Raw genomic sequence first — 27,603 nt, 5'->3', positions numbered from 1 at the left:
ACTTTTCTCAAGGCAGACGAATTTAGAGTGGTTACAATCATCCGGGTTTAAATCGCGCTCAAATTGATTTGATTCTGACGCAATATTTAAACTGAAGCTCGCAGGTGGCTATGGTAAGACGCGTGACATTTCCCGGCCAGGCGCCGAGTGGTGCCAATCACAGCACACACTGGCCCAGCTAACCAATCACAGCACATTTCGTATTTCAGAAGGCAGGCTTTCATTTGATACAGGAACTATTCGAGCCGTTCATGCCAGACTGGGGAGAGAGGTGTTGTAATAATGTAAAATATGTGAAAAATGTGTTTTTCGAACAACCTAGTATGAGAGCCTGTTCTAGTACATAGTACACCCCCAAAACAAAATCAAGACTTTGTAAAAGAGCATAACAGGACCCCTTTAATACTCATTTTAAAACTCTATGGAATGTGTTGCTCCTTATGAACTTTGTGCTTCCAAGTTCATTACTGTAAAATCAAAATTATTTTCTTTGGTAAAATCAACAGTATGTCACAGTATGCTGTTGATATAAAAACTTGTCTTGAACATGAAACAACACTTAAACTTGTACACTCCCTCTTAAGTCAGATATAAAATTCTGCAGGAAATTAGTACCTTCTGTTGATTATCACACTGTACATAGATCTGTCCACTCCAGGGCAGCATGGAGGATTTGGTTGCTAAAGAAGGATTGGGACTGATGAGGATTTGCATGTGGCTCCTAAAAAAAACATTTATATCAGCTATGTACTTGAAAAATGAGAACAAAACCAAGTCATTGATTTTCCTGGTGTTTGTTTATATGCGAGTCTCGTACTGAGGTTCAATGACTCCATGCTGTGGGGTGATGGTAAGGCAGTGAGCAGGCCAGGACAGCTCAAAGCTCAGCTCTCTGTTTGAGCGGTTTAGTATCTGTACATGCCTGGTGTCAGCCGCACTGTCTGCAAATAAACCAGCAGAAGACAACATTTGGAGGGGGAAGCATTCACTTGCTAAGTGCATCTTCTTTGAGTCAAACAATTACAATTAACATTTATTAAACCACCTGTGGTCATTTTCAATATCACATTCTCAAACTCAAATGAGTCTTACTGAAAGCGGGTGCTGTGAGAACCAGCTGTTCAGGCTTGATGCTCCAGGTGTTCTCTAGGTTCAACTCTGGTTCTGATGGACTTAATGGAGGACCTTTGACTGGTAGCACGTCCAGGGAAACATTACTGATGTAGCGGCCCGACGACCCCAAGCCGCTGCGTGGAGAACTACACATTAACTTAATCAGCACAGTGAAATCTGAAAGCAGTCATTCATGTTCAGTACGTCGTTCGTTGAGGATGTTTACCTGTCTGATTCAGAAGTGTGCCATTGTGAAGGTCTGACGGACTCCATATGGTCACTCTCTCCAGAGTCTGACATTTCCATAGTGCCAAATAGTGACAGCATCACTTTGCTCATGTTGCCATAGAAAATCTGAGCTTCATTTGGCCTTTGAAGCAGATCATAGGCTGAAAATAAACAAAGCCACAATCACAACCAGGGTCAGTTAACTGATTAAAAGTAATTCATTTTGAGCAAATCCTTGTCATCTTACCCTCCTGAACCTGCTCCTCTCCAAGAAACATTTCATCAAAGTGGATACTTTTTAATAAGCTGTTCTCAGACAGTACTTTATTCCCTGCTTCTGGTTTGATTTGTAGTAACCTTGAAAACGGATTAAAAACACAAATTACAAAACAGGTTTTCACATCACAGAATGTGTAAATCAGGACCTCAAAAATTATATAAAAATTTGGATTTAGATTTATCGGCCAACATATCGGTTATCGGCTTTCATATATAAAGAGTTATCGTTATCGGACAAAATTTTCATATCGGTGCATCCCGAGTAATTAAATTAAATTTCCAAAAAGTTCAACAGTGAACTATGCATGGCTACATTCAAAACTTTTCTTTTGTTTAACAGTTTGTTTTGATTCTGAGGCAACCTACTTTGTTCAACTGAAAAGATAGAGGGCACTTAGAAAGTATAATTTTTTCAAAAAATGTTTAACTGCAAAAGTACATAACTCAAATGTGACATCTGCCAAATAAATGTCAATGTACATTAATTACATAAATAAATAAAACAAATTCTCAGACGCTATATAAAATATTTAATAGATTTTTGTTGAGAAATGTAATAAATATTATTCCTTTTTAAGACTAAAATGTTTCTAAAATGTTCCTCATTTAAGCTGAGAATTCAAGTCAAATGAGAACTGCCACTGACTTTCTGAACTGTTGTCGAGAGACCTCGTCCCCACAGAAGAGGCAGACAGTGGCAAGGAGAGCTGCAACAGACTGACAGAGAGCCTGCTCTCTGCGTGTAGCCTTCATCGCTATTGTGATCACCTGTTGAAACAGCACAGATAAATCTTCCAAGCAAATACAGTCATAAAAACATACACACACAACATGCACTTGGCTCACCTCCTGTGTTCGCTCTTTCAGGACAAACTGTGAAGGGGACAAGCTAATAATGGTTGAGTCCATGACAGCTCGATTCTGAAGACTACTGTAGGGTACCGCTTTTACGAAGGCAGCACGTGAACCCGTGTTTCGCACGCACACACAGAGCTTACAGACACGACCAGCCTGCACTCCACTCAGCGTGGCCACATAGCCGTCAGAACGTTTCCTCAACTCCTCCAGGATCACGTTACTCGTGCCGCCATAGCCTGACAGAGGGATCTGAGAACACCACGCTAAAATGTAACGCCACCTATTTGTAGCACAATGTTACTGTTTATGAGAGATTATTAATAAACTCACAGTGAATTTGACCCCAGGCTGGGAGGCACTTGCAACAGACTGCTTGATCTCCAGTTTAGCCAGCATGGATGCAACACGGGTGGGAGCAAAGAGCAGACGAACAGTCACATCCTCTTTGGGTTTGATTGATAGCTCCCTGTTATGTGTCAGTCGCTCATCCGGGCCGAATGAGCTCTGCAGCTGCAGGGTTGAGATAGAAATAGGCAAGTAGTAATATACCATATACCTCCATGTCTAAAACTACATTTCTCAATGAGTTAGCTTACCTGGAAACAGTCTTGGTCTTGACCCCTGATGAGAAGTCTAAGTTTCTGTGATGTAGTGGGTGAATTGTTCCTTAGAACCAGTTTCTGTTGCCTACAAACACACAAGCATCATTTACATCCAATTCACTTTTTTTTGAATGGCAGTTTCTAGCAGTTTCTATGGCTACGTATACTCACACGGCTCTGCCCAGTGTAACCCCTCCCCATGCCATGAACTGTTTGTTGGAGAGGATGGGTGGGACCTCAGCCTGTGATAATACAGCAGGTAGGGACACTACTTTCCCAGAAACTCCCTGGACCACCTCTCCTTTCAGCATCACCTCATACTGAGGTCCGCTGGGTAGAACCAGAATCGTCAACATGCTGAGAAAATAAAATAAATATTACTCCAAACTACAACAATATGAAGTAGAAAGTATATTTTAAAAATACAACTCGCCCCTAAACAGTTCAACTAGATTTCAGACAATCTGAAGTGTAGAGCATTTAATATAAGAGGTAAAAAAAAACTCAGATGCAGACAAAAGGCATAAATATACAATCTATCGAATCAATCTATATGAGTGAACATGCCTCTCCCCGAGTTTCTGTGCAGTAAAGGAGACCACAACGCCCTGCTCCTCTCCAGCTTTCAGAATCAGTTCCTCTGGCCTCACAGTGAAGCAGCTGTCCCCATCAGTACTCTGAAAAACAGCCAGAAAGACAAGGAGTGAATCCACATCAAAGGCTAAGCTACATAGTTTTAACACTGTGGTGTTGATGCATGGCACATTCTAGTGTATTTATAGGATTTTGTCAATGTATGAAACGTATGAAATTGTGTTAAAAAGTAAAGCTCATGATCAGGTACCTTTAGTCTGAGAAGAACATCAATGTTGCCTGCATTCTTTAAGGGAAGCGTCTGTTTGGCTGTCTGCCCAAAAGGAGCCTGAAGACACACCGTCTGTACACATATTCATGTAGTAAATAAGTGACAACAAGCAAGTAAATAATCAAATAAGTTAATTAAAAGATAAAACGGAAGCCATTTCATAACCTCAAAAAGCTAAGTGTGTCTTGTAGCTTGCAGAGACATTGTTTTATCCATTACCTGAAGGTCTTTGGGTGCATGCACTCTGGGAGTGCCAGACCTTGCCCTCAGGGCTACACTCTGAATCACATGAGTGGGGCCTGGACTGTCCACCTCAATATCCACCCTTGCACTGTATTCATCAGCTGGCCCCAGCTCACCTGCATCAAAAAGAGACAGCATCTCATGTTCAGTCTGTGATCTATTTTACTGTATACAGGGCAGGGTCATTATAGTTAAACTACAATTAAAACTATAAGAAAGTATTAAAAATCAAAATCTCTCTAAAACTATAATACATCACTAATACTATTATAGTACAATTATAGTATCATCAAATAACACTGATATAGGCTGAACACTTCTCAACTTGTGTCTAGTTTTTAGGTTTACATGCATACCTGAACTTGAAATGTATTTCTGAGGTGCACTGAAATGAACCCACACCAAGACGCTTTCTTGATTCTGAAGGAAAAATAAGACAAGTATTTAAACAGTCAAATATGCCACCAAATCAGAAAGCAATTTAAAGAGATATTCACCTCTGCATAACTGGCATGCAGCACATGGTTTATGACTGATGAAGTTGAAAGCGAGGTCAGATTTAAGCCAGTATGCAGGGAACCGTCTGTGATCATAGCAACTGGGCTCTTAGAGAAGCCGAAACAATGCCATGCTGATGCATTCTGTGAGAGACAAAACCTTTGTCCTTGAATTTGTTCAACATGCCTTTGAATGAGGTCTGAGCTTTATCAGTCAGACATCTCATACACAGAGAAGTACATCATACACAACTAATGTTTAACACATTTCTCAAAACCAAACGCTGACAGATTTCACTGACCGCACTGATAACCAGTCGAATAGGCACAGTGGCATGACTACTGTTGACAAGTTTGAGCGGCAGGGCCTTGGTACTGCCCCCTGGCAGGTCCCCGAAATCCAGACAGCCTGTCTTTCCAACGTCAACCTGTTTATTTAAAAGAAAAAATAAATAAACATTATTTTTGCACATTTCACATGGATTAAACCTACAGGGAATTAGTTTATATACAATTTTAGTGCTCTGAAACTGGCAACAGTCAAGGACAAAGGTAATGCTAACCTCTATCGCAGGGTTCTCAGCCACAGCGATCAGCACCACTTTCTTTGCAAAGACTTCTGCATGCGCCACAGTCTCTGACTCTGCAGATGCAGGCCAGGATGACACACTGAGAGTATACTGATACAGTCCAGCCCTTGGTGCTATAAACAAAACCTTCTGTTCTTCTGTACATTTGGGTCCAATTATGGTCTTATTTTTTACTATCAGCCACTGGAATGGGAGAGACTCCACCTGTGATAAAATGACAATTATAATACTGCATACAGATGTTGACTGAATGAATAAGACATCTCCATAAGACCAGTGGTTCTAATTCTTTCTGACTGCAAGACAATATCTAAAGCTCCCCTCCCCCCTAGTGTGCCTCAGCCAGATTGTTGAGAACCACTGGTCTAGACTACATCTGACAGATTTCTGAACCTTCTCTCCATCAATGGATAGGCTTGTGATGGAGATTGAAACTTGCTGCCAGCGCTCAGAGGGGTTGAAGATGTTGAGGGACGTCTGAGAAGCAATTCCCACACAGCAAGAACTGGGAAACTTCAGCTCATTTGGAACCATCACTTGAGCTGAAGAAAAACATTTTTTTTTTCCTTTGAACAAATTCCTTCATAACACCAAAGTCTTTAAAATACATGATTTTTTTCCACTCACTTCTAAGGTCTGCAAGATCCCGTGCAGCCCATGACCCAACACTTGGCTGTCCATAGGTCTTGCTGACTGGATACTGAGGAGGATGCTGTTGACCGGAGTTCAGGTAACCAGACTGAAGACTTGTATGCCCAGGTACAAGCATATGTCCCATAGATGGGTTTGCAGCATACAAACCAGATGGCCCACCTATCTGATAGGGAGGAGCATGTAGAGGCCCCTCTAAGCTCAGATACTGCTTTGCCAGTTGGGAACTGAAGAGGGAACGCCCTGTTAGGTGGTTGGGAAGATTTGGCAAGGCACCCTGAGAGGTGTAGCTCGGTACTGGCCCATATGTCAAGTCATCCGCAGTGCCAAAACTAGACCCAGACCCCAAGACATGAGGCAACACTTGGTGTGCCTGTTCTGTGGCTGTCCCAGATGAATGCTGCATGTTCAGTTTGCTCGAGTATCCAGAATCCCCTTGAGGGTACAACCTCAGCCCAGGCTCAGATTGGTGGTTGACCTTAGAGTATCTATTTCCATAGTCTTTATGGAAGTCACTTTGGCTGCCTGAGCCCAGTTCAGAGGTCTTTTTGTTGAGGCCTGGAATTTCAGAGTGGCAAAGAGGCTCTGGACTCTTTGAAGAACTCAGAACATTTCCATTATCAAACGGCTCCACTGAAGGAGTTGGACTGGCTCTGATTATAGTGGTGCTTAAAGCCATGGAGGTGTTTTTCTGGAGAAGCAGAAAAGATTTGGATTCCATAAAGTAAATCAGCAGCATTACTATCAATATCATATAATGGTCAAGCAACATAGGCTTCCAATAGGGCTACAACAAACATTTATTTTGATAATCTATTAGTCTAACAATTATCAGAATGCTTATTCAACTAATTATTGATTTAAACGATTAATCAGTAGGCTTTTATAGATTATCCAGCTTTTGCAATTAGTTAAAATATTGAGTTTTGCATATTCTAACTAAAAGAAAAAAGAAAATTATATGTTATTATATATTTATATTTTTTATAGGTAACACTTTATTTTAAGGTGTCCTTGTTACACGTTACATGTACTTACTATTATAACAACAATTAATCATGCATAATTACATGCAGTAACCATAAGCCAAATCCTAACCTTTACCCTAACCATATAGTAATTACATGTAGTACATTAATATTACTCAGTACTTAAATGTATAATTACACTTTAACAAGGACACTTTAAAATAAAGTGTAACCAAAATGTATAATTACACTGTAGCAAGGACACCTTAAAATAAAGTGTAACCAAATTATATTACTATTATAAAATTACAATTCAAATAAATATATTTGGCACACAAAATAAGATAACAGACCAGAGGCCAATGCTAACATCTAGAAAGTAGGGATGCCATTAGTGTTGTCAAAAGACCCGGTATTTCGGTACCAAGTCTACTGAAGTATATTATATTTTCCTTTTACAGCTGCAGACTGAGGAAGATCCTGAAACACACCAGCAAACCCTAAAACAGACAACAGTTTACAGATGTTTTTCAGTGGCAGCAGAACTACGACTAAACTTTTGGGTGAAACTTGTTTACTTTTTTCATACTTTTATTACTTGTGGAAAAACTTGAAACACTTTTAAATAAGTATAAAGAATGGCATTGGTTTTGTACATTTAATTTTTGTTTAACGTTATTAATAAAAATGTTGTTCAATTAGCATGTTTTTGTGTTTTGCTTTGGTACCGAAATTGGTACCGAATACTGACATTTTGGTACCGTGACAACACTAGATGCCACAATACCCAATATAATATTGAACCATTCAGTACGACATCCACGGTTCAATAAGTGCTTGTGAATTGCTTTTTTTCCAGTTTTGCATTTAAATAATTTGTGTGCATTTTATTTCTCTACCAACTGGCTCTGTTTGTATGTCTGTGAGTCTATGCACTGAGATGAGGAAACGCCTCCCCACTTATAACGTGCATTTGATAAAGCAGCAGCTAAGCATCTACTCAAATATTGCAAAGGTCTTTTAACACGTAAAAGTATAATTCTAAAAAGTCTCCCTTAAGGTTGTGGTACACATGGATTTTTGCTGTGAAATGTTTAATAATTTTTATAAAGTAAAAGTAAGAATAACTTATTTATTTATTTTTTAATTGTGTTAAAATGTATCAAATATGATACAACAAGTTTTTCAGCAACACCTTCACTTCCTAAATATCTAAGTTTATATTGTAATTCACATAAAACTAAAAAGGGGGTTAAACGCTCACCTTATAGTGATCAGGGGTGGGCATGAAAGTGTTCTCATTAATGGAGAGATAAGTCAGTCTGCTGAGGGATGGGCTTGAACAATGAGACTGAGGGGAACCAGGATCTCCAGCAGGACTCCTATGAGCCTTCCCACTACCAGGTGAGCACGGAGACGTCTCCCTATTTCCAAAACACATTGATGAGTGTCAAATCAGGCCATTATTTATCCATGTACTGAACAAAAAATATATTTAAAATACATTACACAATAACATAAGGTTGATCAACAATAATCAATAATAAAAAAAAAAATAAAATGTTTTAATGAGAATCTTGTCCACCCCCACCATCTTTCACGAATGAAAGTGGCTAACACCACACAAAAGGTAATATGCTATTCTATTAGATGATGTTCAGAAACAATTTTTTTTACCCATTTCCACTTGGAATGGAGGCCTGGCTTGGACTGGAGTGGGTAAGTGGGGAGGTGGATGGTCTGAAATTACAATGGGTGACCTCCACAACACCAGAGGCACTGCTCTCAGGTGAGCCTTCAATAAAAAGTAAATAAAGTTGATGTCCCTAATGTTCAGGCATATTTAAGCACAGACAATAGATCAAACAGATGCAGTAAACAAAAATACTAAAATAAGTGTAATAAACTAGGATCGTCAATTAAAGCAAATTATATGATATGCCATTAATCACATTAATATGTGCTGAGAAAACACCACAAATGAGTATAACTCAAAGATATGACATTGTGGCAGATAAAACCTTTGCACATACATTACAAAAACAGTCTGAAGTGAGACTTGTGGACCATTAAACTAAATTAACAGCCCGAATTCATCTGAAAAATTGACACTGATGAAAAACTATGAGGTCAATTAGGGCTGCACAATTCATCAAATTTCTAATCGCGATTACAATTACAGATACCACAATTACGTAATCGTTCAAAGCAGCAATTCAAAAAAGTGGTGTTCAAAGCCCACTTATGTTATTCTTTGTGCTTAAGATGTGTGTTTTTTTCTACATGTAATCTTAGGGTTTTTCCATGGTTTTCATTTTAGTTTTAGTATAACATTATAATACCATGCATATTTTTACTTGTATGGTAATGTATAGTTTACATTTGAGGATCAATACTATAGAAAAGCAATAAAAGTTTTTCATAGTGTTTTCAGCTTGTTTATTTTCCATCTAAAAATATGGCATGCGGTTGCTTCAAACAATGGTATAAACATCATTCGATAAATTGTGATTATATGATGTGTAATAGTCGCAATTACTATTATTTAAAGGGAATAATCAAATTATGATTTTTGTCAGAATCGTGCAGCCCCTAAGGTCAATTTTTTTTATAAGATGAAAACATTCACAATAAGAAATAACGTGCATTTAGAAAATAGAGTGAATTCTCATTTCATGCTGATTTTAACATGCTAAATCTGTCATATTGCTGGTTTTGTATGCATTAAAAAAATAAAATAAAAAAGGCATACCGAATTTCTCCTGTGTTGCTGGCAGTGAATTCTGACGGTCAACAGCTGCAATTTTCTCCTTTAAAACCGACTGAGTGGTTTTAGGGCTTCTGGGTGATCGTGCCTGGTTAATGGCAGCTTTGTCTGTCCGTTCTCCTGTTGTCCTGGGTTTGTGAGGTGAGGTCTTCAATGACGTTACTTCTGAGCGGCTACCACTTTGAAGGCCAGGTGAGGTCTTTGGGGCAAAAGGAGATGACACGGACCCGTCACCTTTCAGAGAACGGTGGTTACCTGTGGTGGAAGTGCTGGCCACTGGTGGTCGAGACGTTCCTATTTTGATCTTGGATTCAAGAACACTTTTATTGGTGGAAGGTGCTGCACAATAGTCATTTTTGTTTTTCTCAATGCCAGATTTGAAATCAACAGGTTTTGATTTGAAGGATGTGGAAGATGATGATGACTGTCCAGAACCTAAAGATCTTTTGGCTGGATGTGCAGTGGCAGTGGCAGTTGGTAAACTGCTTGACTTGGGTCGAGGAATTGCACTGCGTTTGAAGTCTGACCTTGGATTTGGTAACACGACATAAGTACCCTCAGTTTGTTTCGATGAGTTACCTGCCAGATCCTGGCATTTTTTGTCAACTGCTTGCTCTTCCATAACTGAACACTCATCATTTTTATGGATGGTTCTGTAATCCAGAGGCACCAACTGATGTTGAGTCTGCTTGTTAGAAGTGGCCAAACTATCAGCTAAAGTGAGGATGTCCAAGCAGGACTGTGAGGTGGATCCATCACTGTCACTACTTGAGACCTCAGCCCTCTTCAGATATTTCTCCATTTCGGGAGTACTAAGGTCACCCACTGATGTGGTCTTCTGTAGGTCCTCCAGCAGACCATTCTGATTTGAGGCTGCTACAGGATCAGAACTCATAATCGACTCTTCTGCTACTTGCTGGCGGCTTTTAGAGCGGCTCCGTTTAGACAGCTCCATGATCATGGCAGCAAGCTGGGCTGGATCTGAGCTGATGGAGGCATCAGCAATTGCGGAGGCAATTGTACCGATACTGAGCATAAGGTTACTGCTGGAGTTGGGTAATTCTGAACTATGGCCAGAACTCTCCTTATCTTCATATTGTGCAGAGATCTAATCCAAAATCAGACAAAGTATCAACATTTTGACTAATTTTTAAAAGACTATATGGCAGCAGTTCAAAGCTAAATGGTTGTCATTGTCAATACCTGGGAAACCTGTCCCTCAGTTCTTTGTGGTTGCACATTATTCTGGTGTGTGGCTTCAGCGGTGTTGGGCTCAAGAGTCTTGTCTAGATCATCTGTAGTTCACATAAAGGACATCAAAAAGGACTTCAGCAAAAATAATTATTAAATAGCTAATATGAGCAAAGTATGTTGAATGCACCTGGATTAAGGGTCTCATCAGCATCACTTTGCGGAACTGTCTCAATGTTGATGGAGCCTCCTCTGGAGAACAAATCTGAGGGTCGAAGTAACGCAAAAGGTTCCCTCTTCTCAGGAGAGGTAATTAAGTATCCAAAAGATGGCTGAAAAACAAATATCAAATGGCTGAATAACTGTCTTTTAAGCTTGGTTCTAAAGGGCCACCCTTCTGTCAGAGTTTAGCTACAGTACTAATTAAACATCTGAAACAGCTTATCAATGTCTTCAGAATTACTAGAAACGTCCAGGTAGGTGTGTTTAGGCAGGATTGAGCTAAACTCTGCTGGACATTGACCATCCAGGAAAAGGATTGTACACCTCTGCTCTATGGCATTCCAGGTACATTCCTGATGGGAAGGTTGTTAACATATAGTCTGGCCAAATTTGACAGCAGTATTCAATTACATTGCATTCAAGATACACATTATTGGGTTCATGCATATCATGGATATCTCAGGATCTTTGGGTTGCTAGTGCCATACCGTCTGACCTACAGGAAGGGTTTTGCAATTGGGCGCTTCACATGGTGAGTGTCATTTGTAAGGCACATGTTGAGTGTTCCAGATAAGTCAACTTTGAGGTTACATTTCAGTGAGGATGTTATCTTAAAAGATATTTGCTTAAAGATAGAGTCCTCACCCTTTTAACATTGTCCTTTTCACTGTTCCCAAGGCACCCCAGAGCTTCAGAGCGCCTCTGAAAAAACTCCCCTAGTGAAATACGCAGATAACTTTGGTTCTCAGGCTCGAGTTCAGAGGAGACCTGGGAGGCCCTCATGAGGATGTTGCTACTACTCAGGATTTTCCAAGAGGTGTCTCCCAGCACTTCACTCATATTTACAGCTTGAATCTGCTCTTCCTACCAGGAGGCAAAAGAAAAACACATTTTTTTGGTTGCTGAATCACATCTAAGAGCATTTGTGTACAACACATTTAAGATCTAGGTTGAAAATCCTGCAGGGAACCATTCGTACCTGTATAAACTGGTGCTCCTTTTCAAACTCCTTCTGATCCTCAATTATCTTGTCCATGGCCTGGCCTAAGGGAAGACAACATTATGCAATGGAAAGCAATGACAGAATTAATTTAAATTAGTATTAACTCATCCAAAAATATGTCAATTTACTCATCTTAATGTTGTTACAAACACACATGACTGCCTTTCACCAGTCAAACACAACAGGAGAAACTGAATAACTGCCACACAATTACAATGTATGGGGACTGGAGCTTAAGCTTCAAAAAGCATCATTCAGACCATTCAGTTTTGTGAATTGAATCAACAAGGTTTGACTCCAAAGAACAAATTGGACATTGCTATTTCTTTAAAAGGCCAAGTAAAGCTAAATTTCAATTTTTGTGAATAACTTACATTTTTATCAAATTCTCGCACAAATCTATAATACGGCTTGGGTAATTATTTTACATTTATGCCTTTGGCAGATGCTTTTATTCAAAGTAACATATCACATTCAAGGAATCCATTTTATTAGTTCATGCATTCCCTGGAGATCAATGACCTTGGTATTGCTTGTGACATGCTCTGCCGACTGAGCTACAGGAATGCTTTTAGTCTGCATTCACTTTCATTAAAGGGATAGTTCACCCAAAAGTGAAAATTGCCCCATAATTTACTCACCCTCAAGCCATCCTTGGTGAATAAGACTTTCTTCTTTCAGACAAAACCAATCGGAGTTATATTTAAAAATGTCCTGGCTCTTCGAAGCTTTATAATGGCAGTGAGTGGGTGTTATTTTTCAATGGTCCAAAAGACGTCAAATAAAGCGCATGCATCCATAATAAAAAGTGTCCTACACGGCTCCAGGGGGTTAATAATGGCCTCCTGTAGCGAATTAATACGTTTTTGTAAGAAAAATATCCATATTTAAAACTTAATAAACGGTAATCTCTAGCTTCTAGTCATACACGCATTCACAAGAACACCGTTCCGGCGGTGAGAAGTGACGAATGCGGGAGCACAGCATAGAGAGCAAAATAAAACACTAGTCACGAATTACAAGACGAAAATTTGTACAAAAAAAAAAAATATTGGAGGATTTCGATATAAGCGCCAAGAGGAGACTGGTTTTCCTTTGCTGAAGTAAGGAAACTTTGCTTCCTTTGCTCCTGTAAACAAACGTTGGTTCTCGCGAGACAAGCATATTCTGACCGGGACTTATGCTATGCCTACGTCCTATGTCATCCGCCAGAACGGCATTCTATTGTGAACACGTGTACAACAGTTAGCAGAAGCTAGAGATTACAGTTTATACAATTTTAAATATGGATTTTTTTCTTACACAAGCGCATCGATTCGCTACAGGAAGCCTTTATTAACCGCCGGCGCCGTGTGGGACACTTTTTATGATGGATGGATGCGCTTTATTGGATTTCTTATGGACTATTGGAAAAAAAAAAAAAAGACCCATTTACTGCCATTATAAAGCTTGGAAGAGCCAGGACGTTTTTTAATATAGCTCCAATTGAATTCGTCTGAAAGAAGAAAGTCATACACACCTAGGATGGCTTGAGGGTGAGTAAACCATGGGGTAATTTTCATTTTTGGGTGAACTATCCCTTTAAATTGAAAAAAAGTGCCATATTCTTCAAAAATGCACGAAGTTGAGTCAGTTGAGGAATGGTAACCCAAAAACTAATTTTCATTAAGAATGAGAACATTACTGCTTATTTCACTTACTTCCAGCAAGAAAATCTTCAGACTGAAACGGCATAGCAACTTCCTCAGGCATACTGGCTTCCATTTCCTTTTCGAAGGAAGAGTAATAGGCCAAATCAGTGACCCACTTTCCCTCTTCATTCTGGTAGACCACACTTTGAGTGGCATTTGCGCCTAAGGAAATACTGAACATTAATTTGTAGATCATAAAATACAAATACTATTTTAAATACTTCATGTAATACTACAAATGTCAGAGAAACAGTTGACATCAGTACATTAGAAATGGAAGAAAAAGACTGTTACCTTGCTGTAACTCAAGCCCCACATTGTCTGTATGGTGATTCCAAACATCATGTTCTTCATGATTCTCATTAAAGCTCTGGGAAAGGTACCTAGCATCCAGAGACTCTCCAGGTTGATCTTTACTGCTGGTGCTCTGCTGCTCATTGAGAACTGGAGAATCCCCACAAGGGCCACCACGCAAGCCCAGGGCACCGAGATCCACAGTATGGCCCAGGTCGATCCCTTGCTCGGTTTTATTATGTGATTCCTGAAGTACCTGAGAGAGGTGGAAACTGCTCTGGGTGCCCTGAAGGAAGGGGCTGATTGTGGAAGAAATGTCCTGAGGGCTGTGATCAGCACCTGCCCTCAAGTATACAGAGTCCAGGTGAACTTCTGCTGTGTTATCCATTGCATCCTGTTAAGTGGAAAAGTATTAAGGGTATCATCTACAATTTTTGCTACAGCAAAAATATGGACAAAGACTTACAAGAGCCTCCTGTCGATCCAGACTCATGCTCCAATTAACTGGGCATCGACTGGCAGGTCCAGATGCCACAGAAGTATGACCAGCCTCCCCTGTGCCAACTGGACCAACACGATCACCCATCTGAAAAGATCAAAAAGTTAAAATTAGAGATGCACCGATTGCAATTTTCTTGGCTGATTCCGATTTTCTATTTTTTGGAAGTGTGACCTGCCGATACAGATTTTCTGTCTATGAACTATAATTGACAGCATATACAAACAAAAATCTATGCAAATTTCAATGCAAAATTTATTTACAGAATAAAAGAAATGATTAAACATTACAATTCCCCCAATCTGGACTAAGTTACAGATTTTCTCTCACTTAAACAACTCTCAAAATAAAGTGCTCTGTGACTGGAAAGAGGAAGAAATAGTTCACTTAAAATGAGTTGCTGTATGTAACAAAACAGATGTCATTTCCCACTATGTTTATAAATGGTCATTTTTTTCCCCCTAACCTTATTAAATGTGTCATCTTTCACATCTAATTCTTACTTTGTTTCAATTAATTCAGTTAGAATAATAAGAAACTGTAGAGTTGTTACCATTCAAATGAAATTAGTATTAAACTCTATCTTTCCACTGCTGACAAAACAGAAGATGCATCTGAAGTGGCATTAGATGCATTTACACAGACAGTTTGATGAAGCTGAGGTGCTATAAATGCATTTACACTGCAAAATTTCAAATGCATAAATAATTTTATAAGATTAATGTTTTACATATTTTTTTAAACATACAAATAAATGTTGAAAAAATGCAATGATGCTTTTAAATATAACTAAACCACTAGTAGGTGGTGGCAAATGTCTGTTTTAATGAGCGAGTCATTTATTCATTCATTCAACCGATTCATTCAAACGGCTGATTCATTCAGAAACGAGGCAAGTGACTGTCCTTATGAATGGGCCACTGAATCATTGACTCACTCGATTCGTTGAAAAACGTGTATTCATTCAGTAAGGAAACACCGCTGTGTGTTGCTCGGAGACACACAACAGTCCTGCTGTGGCTTTGATCGGAACTATTTTCATCAGCAAAATTGAGCAAAAACAGTCAATATTTCGTGAAACATCGTGGCCGTATAATGTTGCTTACCTAAATCATATTTTGTAAATATCTTTTTTTTCTACCGCAGTATGCCTCTATAAATTTCTGCGAGTTACTTAATTGTGTGTGCTGTCTCTCTCACACACTCACTCAGGCTGTGCAAGACTCATCTGGCACGACATAAATACATTATCAGTCCCCGTTTACACTGAATGCAATTAAAATTAGAATCATTCCCACGCGAAACGACATTTTTACACGCGACTGTGAATGTGCGCATCTGTGACGTCATTGCCGGCGCCGCTAGCAATAAAAGGATCGGCTCGGAATCGGCCGATACCGATGACTGGCCGGTAAATTGGTGCATCTCTAGTTAAAATAATCTGTAATTGTGCTGTGCTTTGTGTAATTATGCTAGGATATGCACAAACAAACAAACAATAATAACATACGTACACATTTTGAATTATCCTTGAAGCTTTTTAAGGGATTATCATATGTATGCAGTTAGCTATTTTTTAGTATTTATAATGTATCTTTGACGCAGTGATGCGTCTTTCTACCCTTCCCATTTTAAAGTAACTTCTCCAAAACTGAATGGCATGTTCTTGTTGTTTAAAAAGATACAATTTCACACTGATCATTATTAATTGCTCAAATGCCACTAACATTACCTGGCCATGTGTAATCATGCCGGATCTGCTGAGCAAAGATTGAAGCGGATCATCATTTCCCATCTGTTCACTCCCACCCACGATGCCAAGACCACGAAGCACATCATAGGTGCTCTGGACTGTGGTGGGAGGCAAAGGAATGGTAGATACGCCTCCATTTCCCTCCTCATCACTCCCACTACTCCCATCTCCTCCTTCTCCATCACCTGATGGCACAGAGAAACACTGATAAGACTTCCTGTCAGTCTAAATTTTTAAACCAAAAACCCTAATTACATACATTTATTTTATTTAATAAACACCCTTTTACCAGTAATAGGCGAGTTGATGACCTGTCCCTCTGCTGAGCGGCGGTGCTCAATGCCTGTCCTGGTGTCAGGGTTCCTCCCTCCCGACTGTAGCTCATCATCAGAGCTCCCTCCTTCCAACCCTGGTCGAAAATGGGGCCGATGGCTCTCCCCAACCTGATCATATACAAATATTTGAAATTGAATTACTGCATTACAAAATAATAATTTGTGATGTTTGAATCTGGCAAAAATAAAAAGCACAGACAACAATAAGAGCAGAAAGTAGCCTACTGTAAGACTAACCGGTTGTCTGGAGGTGCTGGGTAGGAGGAATCTTGCTCTGCCCCGGTTCTGTGATGCTTCTAGTTCATCCTCTGTGTCCTCTTCATCACTTGCAGGACAAGAATCCATACCTGTGGCTGCCAGACGCACATCAGGCATGTGAAAGTCCCTCTGTGGTGTGACACAGCAAGAGCAAACATTACCTGAAAGGTTTCAGAACACAAACACACACACCGCGCTCTCTCTCTCTCTATAAGATTCAAATTCATTTTTTCTTTGGAACAATATGCATGTGTAAAACGTACATGCGATTTTGATTTTAGGATTTTAACTCATACTTGGTCATAGTCATCATCATGGTGTCTGTTCCTTTCTGGTTCAGTGGAGGGGGGTTGAGATGAACTGAAAGGTAACTCCTACAACAGGAACAGATCATATTATTAAAAAGGAAAAAGGGTAAGCTTTGGTAAACAAACAGCAAGAGAGAACTCACAACAGGGATTTCTTGTCCTTCTACTCGGCCTCTCTGCATTGCAGGTGGCATCAGCTTGTTGAAATACAGCTCTAGTTCCTCATCACAGAGCTGGTTCACATCAATGTCATCATCTAGAGGACAAAAAGTTAATTTAAATCAATTACTGCCTGGCTTATCTTGGTTCTTTTGAGCTTCAGAGCTTTTCGGAACATATAATAAAAAAAAAAAAAACTAACTAACCTGTTATGTCACTGTTCATGCTGTCCAGAGACACCAGTTTCTCACTGGCCAGGAAGCTGATGATGCTGCCACTGTACCTTTCACTGTCTGTCCCTTCACTAGCGGAGCCCTCCTCTTCCTCCTCCATCACTGGGAGCACAGTGACCTAAGAAGAACAGAAGAGAGCTTAACCCTATGATGCCTACCATATGATATTTGATAGGTAAATTTTAAAGGCCTCTAAATTATAAACATGATTAAAACTTTGCTGAAAATCCTGTTGTACACAGTCTACTACATGCCTTCTGTCAACTCATTGATAGATTTTACATTTTTAGCAAGTCAAAGGCCTAGTATAATTCTAAAAATGCCCATCTTCAGGTTGTGGTACATGTCTTTTTACATGATTTTTATGTAGTAAACGTATGAATAAATTTTATATTGTTAGTAATATTTCAAAATATGATAGTGTTTGTTTGTACATCTCTCAATCATTTTGCATTATAAGTTTTGCTCTCACAATAAAACCTGTAGAGCTTTTATTATAAAACTAAGTATTTAATCCATCACCTTACTAAGACATATTATTGGCAAATAGAGAGACAACTGATACATATATGCATTTTATATAAGTAGTCTGATACACTGTTACAAAGAGCTCCTTGATTTATATTACAAGCTATCAGAATTTAATCTTACTTTCTGGACGTATAAATATGAAAAAAAAAATGTAAAAACATTTCTGACTATTTCATGTCAGGCTTTAAGCCCCGTTCACACCAAGAACGATAACTATAAAGATAAAGATATTAGCGTCCACACCAGCGAACAATATCGTCTGTTTATTCTAAGCGCACATGCGTCTACTGTAGGGATGTAATGATTAACTGCGAGTCGGTTGAAAATCGATTCAAATATGTGACGATTCAAATCGGTTGAGATGCTAAACCAATCGCGATTCATTTTGGGGTAGGAGTTTATATGAATGTATGTCTGAGGGAAAGTTTAGATGGTATTTGTTTTATTAATCTTGCCTCTGTATAATGCATGTTAAAGTTCATAAGTGCAGCGCTCCTTTGTTTACAGCGGAAACCAAGGAAAGGGTTTAACCGCCACCTGCTGGCAGAGAGTGAGCTTTTATCCAAAGCGACTTACAAATGAGGACAATAGAAGCAATCAAAACCAACAAAAAAGCAATAATATGCAAGTGCTATATTAGTATATTATTATAGTGTTATATTTCAATTTCAAAAGAAATGTGCAGCATTTTGTCCAAGCAATAATAAAAGGACAATAATAAATATCATTTTGTAAAAAATAAAATAAAATCGTGAATCTCTCTTTGTCTTTATCGTTATAGTTGTGGTGTGGACTCTGCTATTCTTTAATATCGAGAACGATTTTTAGAACTGTATCTTTATCGTTATCTTTATAGTTATCGTGCTTGGTGTGAACGGGCCTTTACAGGGTTAAATAGCATTGAAAGACCACTCAACAGGACAAAACAAGTGTCAATGAGTACAAAAAATTAAGGTACCTGAGCTGCCAATGTATCTTTGTCTCCAATATGAGAGAATGACAGAAGACCAGTTGAGAGGTCTAATGAAAGATAAAATATATATTTCAAAATATATCATACAGCTTATACATATTCACTATTTTGTAAATAATTGTCAATTATGCACCATCAATAAGACACATTAGTTTTACCATAAAATTAAAAGACAACCAACCTTAATTAAATAAAACTAAAAAGAAAACTGATTACATACCAGTAGTCCGAAGAGGAAGAGAACCTGACAGAAGAGGAGCAGCCACCCCTCCAGATGAGGTTTTGGAAACAGAAGCATATTCGGTTTCATCCAAATTAACATTCACCAACAGGTCAGAGAACCGATTCGCAGCAATGAATTCATCTACATTGTCTCTACACAAACACACACAAAAAAAACACACTAATGAAAGAACACACTTGGTCAACCAATACAGGTTTTTCCCAATAACCTAGATCTGGCCGATGGCCAATAAAATGTTAAAATGCAAACCTACATAACATAACCAGCCCTCTACGAACACTTTGGCAATTGAATCGCCATTGGCTAGTAAATTTTTTAGTTTACTGGCCAGACTGATGATAAATTAATAATAATAATAATATATATATATAGTCGTGCGCCTTCACACTAGAGTTTACGGTACGTTAAATACAGGTGCGTTGCACATCCATTCAGATGAACTGAAAAACAACACCGATCGCTTGGCGGAGAGTGAAACTCTGATGCGCTCAGTCAGAGTGTTCGGCGAGTGAAAATATATCTGAGCTAAACTTATACTTAGCCTCCAACTCACACACTGGCGAGTAAAATCTGAGAATTTATTAGCAATTGGCTAATATTAGACATCATTTAGTCGCCCAGAGTGAAGATTTATTCGCATGTGCGAGTGATTTACTCGCAATGTAGAGGGTTGATAACATCATGAAGGGAAACAAGACAAAAGAGCTGAAGTCCTATGAACTTATTGAAATTTTAATAATTTTTTTTTTACCCAATGATAAGGTTGTTTGTTGACAAAATAGGAAACTAGCAGTTCTGTCAACTCTCAAGTAGGCACAGTCAACGCCATTAATCTTAAAGGGGTCCTATTATGCTCTTTTACAAAGTCTTGATTTTGTTTTGGGGGTGTACTAGAACAGGCTCTCATACTAGGTTGTTCGAAAAACACATTATTTTTCACATATTTTACATGATTACAACACCTCTCTCCCCAGTCTGGCATGAACGGCTCGATAGTTCCTGTATCAAATGAAGGCCCGCCTTCTGAAATACGAAATGCTGTGATTGGTTAGCTGGGCCAGTGTGTCCTGTGATTGGCACCACTCGGCGCCTGGTCGGGAAATATCACGCCTCTTACCATAGCCGCCTGCGAGCTTCAGTTTAAATATTGCGTCAATATCAAATCATTTTGAGCACGATTTAAACCTGGATAATTGTGACCACTCTAAGTTCATCTGCCTTGGGAAAGCTAACGTGTCTCATTCGTCAATATTTGTGATATCACAAATCCCAGAAAATATGCGTTGTAGAACGACTCATTCGTTGTAGTTTTTGAAAAGTGATTTCAGTTAAATAAAATATCTCCTTTTGAATTGGACTTTGAGCTTTGTAACTCTGCAGATCTTTTTTATGCTCAAACAGCAACATTACAGACGAACTAAAGTTGAATAAGTGAAAAAGCATAATAGGACCCCTCTAAAACTGGCAGGTACTTGCAGATTATTTGCAGATTAGAGGAAACTAGTGCAAACACAATAACTAGGTAGTACAAGTACTAAAAAATAAACCAGAAAAGACCCGATGGTCACACTGATTTGTCACTCACTTACTGGCAGATGGAAAAAATAATAAATTGCTGGACACTTACAAATCCTCTTTGAGGCTGAGAACAAATTTTTCCCTGCCTCCATTTGACCCCTGGGAATGCATGAGTGAAAACGGTCCATCCTCTAAATATGATGCTTGGACATCAGTTACTCTGGAAAAGACAAAATGGATTCAATAACACAATACCTCAAATAAACAGACAAAATGTATTAAGTTGGCAGCATTACAAGTAAAGCATGTGTGCCCTGAACTTAATGAGCTAGCCTTGCGAACCATTTCAATCTCAATTTCTAACCGACTAATCACTCAATAAGTAAGGGATAATGTACATCCAGCCCTCTGCTTCGCTTCGGGGTCCTGACCACCCTGTCGGGGGTTATTCTGTGATAACAACCGGCTGGATATACATGATCCCGCTTATTACATGGCTACTTGCCACACAAGTAAATTATTAGACACGAAATATTGATTTGAGTTGAAATATTTGAAAGCAAAGCTTCCGTGAACACAGCAGTTGCGAGCAAGCAGCAAGTTTAAACTAGACGGACATTTAAGGGATACGGTGCAGTCATACCACTTATTACACAACATTTCACCACATAAATAAAATGTGTAAATAAAATAAAAGATTTAAGACGAAATTGTTTTAAAATCTTACCAGTTTGTTATCTTATAATCCATTACAGCGTACAAAACAATCGTAGCAAAATGGCAGCAGCTACGTTTGTATGAAACGAGAGAGCGAGTCTGCGATAACAGGATGAAATAATTAAATAATTGTATACAATTTTTAATAGAGTTTCAATATTTTATTAGCTAAACAAACACAAAGCTTCCACCAAGAAAAAACTGTTCCTGGCAAGAGTACAGCACCGATTTCAGTTACCCAGATGATCCTGTGTTATTAGTTTTTACTGGCTGATATCAAGGGATAACAAACCTCTGAATGTCGCAACTGACCAATCAGAATCAAGTATTCCACAGAGCCGTGTAATAAAATAAAATACTAGTATTTTGACCAACAACTCACGTGGTAAATAAATGTTCTCCCTCTTTGAAAGAACAACTTTGGGTCTGCCTCAAGTGGTTCAATGGAGTAACAATTTTTAATTTTCCAATTTAATTTTTAGGGTCAGATTAGGGTTGATCTTTGTTTTGATGAGCCGAGATCTTTTCAGTTGATGTTTGAACAAAACTTCACTAAACATTATTTATAGCATGCCTTTCAAAATTACAAAAGCTTTGTGATTTGTTGAGTTTTGCACATCGTGTGTGTGTGTGTGTGTGTGTGTGCGTGCGCGCGCGTGTGAGAGAGAGAGAGAGCGTCACATCAAAGTGGAGTCAGCGGTCTTAACCGTGGCTTGTGTACTGCAAACACATACCAGCTTCATCACTGTGTCTGTCACGCGACTCTGTTCCCCTTTCGGGCTCTGTCTTTACATTTATTTTGAAAGATGAAGCTCGCGATTATGGTAAGGGGCGTTACATTTCCGACGAGTGCTTGCGGTGTTCGGCCAATCACAATGCACTGGGTTAGCTGGCCAATCAGAGCAGACTGCGCTTGTCGGAAGGCGGGACTTTGTAGAAAACGAAGCGTTTGAGAGAGGCGGGGCATAGAGGACCTACAATAATGTACAGTATTTGAAAAATAATGTGTTTTTTGAAGATTAAAGCATGTCAACATATTCTGTTACACCAAATACACAAAATAATGATCTTTAAAAAAGCATCATATGACCCCTTTAATATGAAAAAGTCTAAGTTTTCAAATTCTGTCAATTTTATAATGAAATTTGAGTGTGAGCTCCACATTCTCCGATATAAACCAATATGAATATTGGCCTTATGTATTAAATATGACACTCAAAACAAAACATTCCATAATAATAATAATAATAATAATAATAACAAATAATAGCACAATACAAACAATTGCACTCACACTCATTAAGTAAATATCATAAAATATCAAAGAAAAAGTACAACTTACTGAAATGTTTCATGCATCAAGTCATTTCTCAATTAGCATTTCAATTGCAGAAGGATGTAGGGGTGGGCGATATAGCCTTAAAATTATATCACGATATTTCAAGAATATTTACCATAATGATATTTATGACGATAAAGAAAAAAATATGGAACAACGTTTTATTGGTGATTGCAGCTGGCAGACAGCAGCATTTATTAGTTCAAACACAATGAAGGGCATTTTCCATCCTTTTCCAACGAGCTACTGTCATTGATGACAGACTACCTAATACCAAGTGTAAATCTGTTTTCTTAAGCCCTATTCGGACGGGACTAGTTTTCCAAACGACGTTTGAGTTACAATTCTTATCAGCCGACGTCTGTGATTTCATGTACGGATTCGGACGGGACTAACATCTCCGTGTTTATTACCGAGGTAGGAGTGTCTGTGTTTTACATGTGTGCGTTGCAGAAGATCACGTGTTCAGGATGCGTGGATTGCGTATGGTCATATGACCGATCAATGGCAAGATGTTGTAGATGCTGTAAACTACATAAAAGTACATTTCAGGAATATAACTTAAAAACTGCCATTGAACACAATTTATGAAATTTGATCAAATGTATTTTGAAAATTAAGTACTTCTACATTTAAGCACTTAGTAAAACATCCTATTTAGTGTTTTGTAAACATTTTATAAAAATTGTAATTAAAAAAAAAAAAGAAAAAAAAGAAATTTAACATGATTTTATAGAACTGGGTTCTTATAATAAACCCACTGGAATAAAAAACGTTTTAACTTATATAATTCACACGTTATTGAGTGCAGAAATGAAAGTATTCTTACCCGAAACTGATATTACAGTAGCCAGACTTAACAGTTTATGTGATTTGGCTCTTCTTGTTGATTTCATTTTTTTATTTCTTCGCAGTGTACCAAACACATCTACATCCATTATTGGTGCGCAGACCAAAATCGAAATAAAAAAATAAAATTAGCTTAATAAAACAGCCACAGGCCTAAAGTGTAAGCAGATGTTTGAATGCTTAGTTCTCTCTTCTATCATAATTAAACAGGGCTTTCATGTTGCGCCTGCTGAAGCTCCTCCGTGTGGGCGCGATCTCACTTCTGACTTGCGAATAGCAAAAATGCATCATAGACAAATGTTTGAAAAGCAGTGAGTGCAGAAATGAAAGTATTCTTACCCGAAACTGATATTACAGTAGCCAGACTTAACAGTTTATGTGATTTGGCTCTTCTTGTTGATTTCATTTTTTTATTTCTTCGCAGTGTACCAAACACATCTACATCCATTATTGGTGCGCAGAAAGCTAGCGAGAGATTGTACGGTAGTTCACGTGGACCAAAACACACAAGAAAAAGCGTTTTGGAAAAAAAAAAACGTCCCGTCCGAATAGGGCTATAAGTAGGGATGGGTATCGTTAAGGTTTTAACAGTATTACTACTCTTTCTCCAGTACCGATAGCGGAACCGGTAACGTCAGAGCTTATCGATACTCCGGTCTTTCATAATTTAGCCCCGGGACCGATTAAATACCGGGTTTCGGTACCCATCCCTAGCTATAAGGTGGCAGAAGCAGCATTATAGTGCAATAGTAGTGACTAATGTTGGGCAAGTTACTTTAAAAAAGTAATTATAGTTACTAGTTACTTGTCACAAATAGTAACTGAGTCACATCATTATAAAAGTAACCAATTACCAGGGAAAGTAACTATTATGTTACTTTATAAAAAATAATAAAAAAATGTTCAAATGTCAAATAACTTGGATGCCTCCAATATTAAATGTTAAATGAATGAAATGGACACTACATGGAATAAATTATTATTTTTAAACATTTTGTACACTAATACAAAACAACAATTTAAAACTACTTAACACTGAACATTTTTTTTAACATTCTAGCAGACATTATAACAACAAAGCACAATAACTTAAAATTAATAAGTAAAAAAAAATATTGTGGCCATTTTTGAGACCCCCTTCTTGAATCAGGCATGCAAATAAATGCAGCCTTGCTGAGCAGAAGGGAATTCTTTTAAAACATTAGAAAATATTTTTTCCAATTTGAACACTATGTGTGAATGTTGTAATAAATGTATTAATAGAGCTTAAATTTTAATAAAATTTTATTTAACAGAACAACAGTAAAATTACAATACTAACATATTAAGAGCAGATTTGCATTTTGATGGCCCAAGCGCCAGTCTGTCACTTTAAGACAATATATTGGCACACATCGGATTTTCTCCCAACTGTTCTCCTTGGGACACATAAACTGTGTTTAAGTAAATACTCTCCAAGCCGGCCATTTTGACATTTTTGTGTGTATTTGATCGTTTGGACATGCACCCGAAGCTCAAAGTGTAATTTGTTTGTCCGTATTGGAGCGCGCCGCTCGGACACATTTCAGCATGGTGAACAGCGTTTCTTGTGCGGATTGTGCTTTCAACGTTTTATCATGAAACATGTCCCGCAATTTAGCAACAGTATAAGACGGCCTTTTACAACAATGACCGATTGAGCTGATTCTGATGTTAAGTTTGGGTTTTAGGGAGGAACGAATGCGCACCACTGTGAAGGGAAAGAAGTTGCGCAATACGAAACGCAGCTAGTTTTTAATAGCTTTACCTCATGTCTTCTTTTGTATAATCCTTAGAAGCCAAAATCGAAATAAAAAAAATAAAATTAGCTTAATAAAACCGCCACAGGCCTAAAGTGTAAGCAGAAGTTTGAATGTTTAGTTCTCTCTTCTATCATAATTAAACAGGGCTTTCATGTTGCGCCTGCTGAAGCTCCTCCGTGTGGGCGCGATCTCACTTCTGACTTGCGAATAGCAAAAATGCATCATAGACAAATGTTTGAAAAGCAGCTGGCGACTCTGGTGAGATAGAATTTGCAAGATAATGTATATATAGCAATAATAAATGTATGTGTGTTTTCTTAATTTCTCCAGTACCGATAGCGGAACCGGTAACGTCAGAGCTTATCGATACTCCGGTCTTTCATAATTTAGCCCCGGGACCGATTAAATACCGGGTTTCGGTACCCATCCCTAGCTATAAGGTGGCAGAAGCAGCATTATAGTGCAATAGTAGTGACTAATGTTGGGCAAGTTACTTTAAAAAAGTAATTATAGTTACTAGTTACTTGTCACAAATAGTAACTGAGTCACATCATTATAAAAGTAACCAATTACCAGGGAAAGTAACTATTATGTTACTTTATAAAAAATAATAAAAAAATGTTCAAATGTCAAATAACTTGGATGCCTCCAATATTAAATGTTAAATGAATGAAATGGACACTACATGGAATAAATTATTATTTTTAAACATTTTGTACACTAATACAAAACAACAATTTAAAACTACTTAACACTGAACATTTTTTTTAACATTCTAGCAGACATTATAACAACAAAGCACAATAACTTAAAATTAATAAGTAAAAAAAAATATTGTGGCCATTTTTGAGACCCCCTTCTTGAATCAGGCATGCAAATAAATGCAGCCTTGCTGAGCAGAAGGGAATTCTTTTAAAACATTAGAAAATATTTTTTCCAATTTGAACACTATGTGTGAATGTTGTAATAAATGTATTAATAGAGCTTAAATTTTAATAAAATTTTATTTAACAGAACAACAGTAAAATTACAATACTAACATTTATGAATGTTGATGGAGCTTTTATTTTGATGGAAACCCGCAGGAAGTCCTCAGTGCTTCTTTTTGTTGACAGATATAAATTATTCTCATTATAATTTGGGAAGATGCACGTATATAAATTATTCTAATTACTTATTTGGGAAGATACACGTATCACATTGTCACATGCCTTGTAAAAATTGTGTGACTGAGTATCCATTATAAAAGAAGTCCACACGGCTCCGGGGGGTTAATAAAGGCCTTCTGAAGCGACGTGATGCGTTTGCGTAAGAAAAATATCCATATTTACAACTTTATAAACCTTCATCTCTAGCTTCCGCTAACTGTCATACACGCATTCACGAGAGAGTGGCGTCCAGCGGATGACGTAGCACGTAGGCAAACACGGTGATGAATGCGGAAGTGACAAGCGTGGAAGCGCAGAGGAGAGAGGGAAACACCGGTCACGAATTAGTAGTACAAAATGAGGATTTGTAAAGAAAAATGTTGGAGGATTTCAATATAAGCCAAGAGGACACTGGTTTTTCTTTGCTGTAAACAAAACTTGTTTCTCACGAGACTAGCACGGCACTCTCTCGTGAACGTGCGTACTACAATTAGCGGAAGCTAGAGATTAAGGCAAGGCAAGGCAAGGAAGCTGATTGCATAATTCCACATAGAAAAACCTTGTTTGGTCAAGCAGTTTTTTCATTCAGAGCATCACATCAGTGAGGGGGGCTTTAAAATGTTTGAACGTAAGAGCCAGGATGTTTTTTTTTAATATAACTCCGATTGTATTCGTCTGGAAGAAGAAAGTCATATACATCTAGGATGGCTTGAGGGTAAGTAAATCATTGGGTAATTTTCATTTTTGGGTGAACTAACCCTTTAAGTTCTAAGAAACAAGAATGTGTAAAATATGTAAAATTTGTTCTAGTAAATGTGTATTAGTAGGGATGTAACGATTAACCGCGAGCCGGTTGAAAATCGATTTAAATATGTGACGATTCAAATCGGTTGAGA

General features: G+C 38.2%; 1 protein-coding gene across 5 annotated transcripts in view; it reads right to left on the bottom strand.

Annotated features, from left to right (window-relative positions):
* cep192 (centrosomal protein 192) overlaps nt 1-27,603 on the bottom strand; it is a 35,706-nt gene that overhangs the window by 5,497 nt on the left and 2,606 nt on the right. For 4 of the 5 annotated variants that reach the window (XM_016444660.1, XM_016444659.1, XM_016444661.1 and 1 more), the window contains exons 3-40: nt 20,983-21,093; nt 19,332-19,486; nt 19,097-19,158; nt 17,581-17,725; nt 17,359-17,471; nt 17,204-17,281; nt 16,887-17,036; nt 16,604-16,757; nt 16,294-16,499; nt 14,529-14,648; nt 14,063-14,456; nt 13,778-13,930; nt 12,054-12,118; nt 11,720-11,938; nt 11,043-11,184; nt 10,865-10,956; nt 9,647-10,769; nt 8,572-8,689; nt 8,159-8,318; nt 5,903-6,617; nt 5,669-5,817; nt 5,249-5,479; nt 4,988-5,113; nt 4,686-4,829; nt 4,545-4,608; nt 4,165-4,304; nt 3,925-4,017; nt 3,648-3,757; nt 3,252-3,437; nt 3,075-3,165; nt 2,809-2,988; nt 2,467-2,727; nt 2,267-2,388; nt 1,589-1,698; nt 1,340-1,502; nt 1,093-1,259; nt 818-941; nt 616-721 (exon numbers count right to left, since the gene is read on the bottom strand). In XM_016444660.1, coding sequence (XP_016300146.1) covers nt 616-721; nt 818-941; nt 1,093-1,259; nt 1,340-1,502; nt 1,589-1,698; nt 2,267-2,388; nt 2,467-2,727; nt 2,809-2,988; nt 3,075-3,165; nt 3,252-3,437; nt 3,648-3,757; nt 3,925-4,017; nt 4,165-4,304; nt 4,545-4,608; nt 4,686-4,829; nt 4,988-5,113; nt 5,249-5,479; nt 5,669-5,817; nt 5,903-6,617; nt 8,159-8,318; nt 8,572-8,689; nt 9,647-10,769; nt 10,865-10,956; nt 11,043-11,184; nt 11,720-11,938; nt 12,054-12,118; nt 13,778-13,930; nt 14,063-14,456; nt 14,529-14,648; nt 16,294-16,499; nt 16,604-16,757; nt 16,887-17,036; nt 17,204-17,281; nt 17,359-17,471; nt 17,581-17,725; nt 19,097-19,158; nt 19,332-19,486; nt 20,983-21,093 — 7,042 coding nt within the window. The remainder of the gene's footprint in view (nt 1-615; nt 722-817; nt 942-1,092; nt 1,260-1,339; nt 1,503-1,588; nt 1,699-2,266; nt 2,389-2,466; nt 2,728-2,808; nt 2,989-3,074; nt 3,166-3,251; nt 3,438-3,647; nt 3,758-3,924; nt 4,018-4,164; nt 4,305-4,544; nt 4,609-4,685; nt 4,830-4,987; nt 5,114-5,248; nt 5,480-5,668; nt 5,818-5,902; nt 6,618-8,158; nt 8,319-8,571; nt 8,690-9,646; nt 10,770-10,864; nt 10,957-11,042; nt 11,185-11,719; nt 11,939-12,053; nt 12,119-13,777; nt 13,931-14,062; nt 14,457-14,528; nt 14,649-16,293; nt 16,500-16,603; nt 16,758-16,886; nt 17,037-17,203; nt 17,282-17,358; nt 17,472-17,580; nt 17,726-19,096; nt 19,159-19,331; nt 19,487-20,982; nt 21,094-27,603) is intronic. The other variant, XM_016444663.1, reaches the window with a different exon arrangement.

Source organism: Sinocyclocheilus anshuiensis, unplaced genomic scaffold (assembly GCF_001515605.1).
Source record: "Sinocyclocheilus anshuiensis isolate Anshui unplaced genomic scaffold, SAMN03320099.WGS_v1.1 scaffold1683, whole genome shotgun sequence".
Taxonomy (NCBI): domain Eukaryota; kingdom Metazoa; phylum Chordata; class Actinopteri; order Cypriniformes; family Cyprinidae; genus Sinocyclocheilus; species Sinocyclocheilus anshuiensis.
Note: the sequence above shows the minus strand (reverse complement) of the source record. Positions and strands in the feature narration are given on the sequence as shown.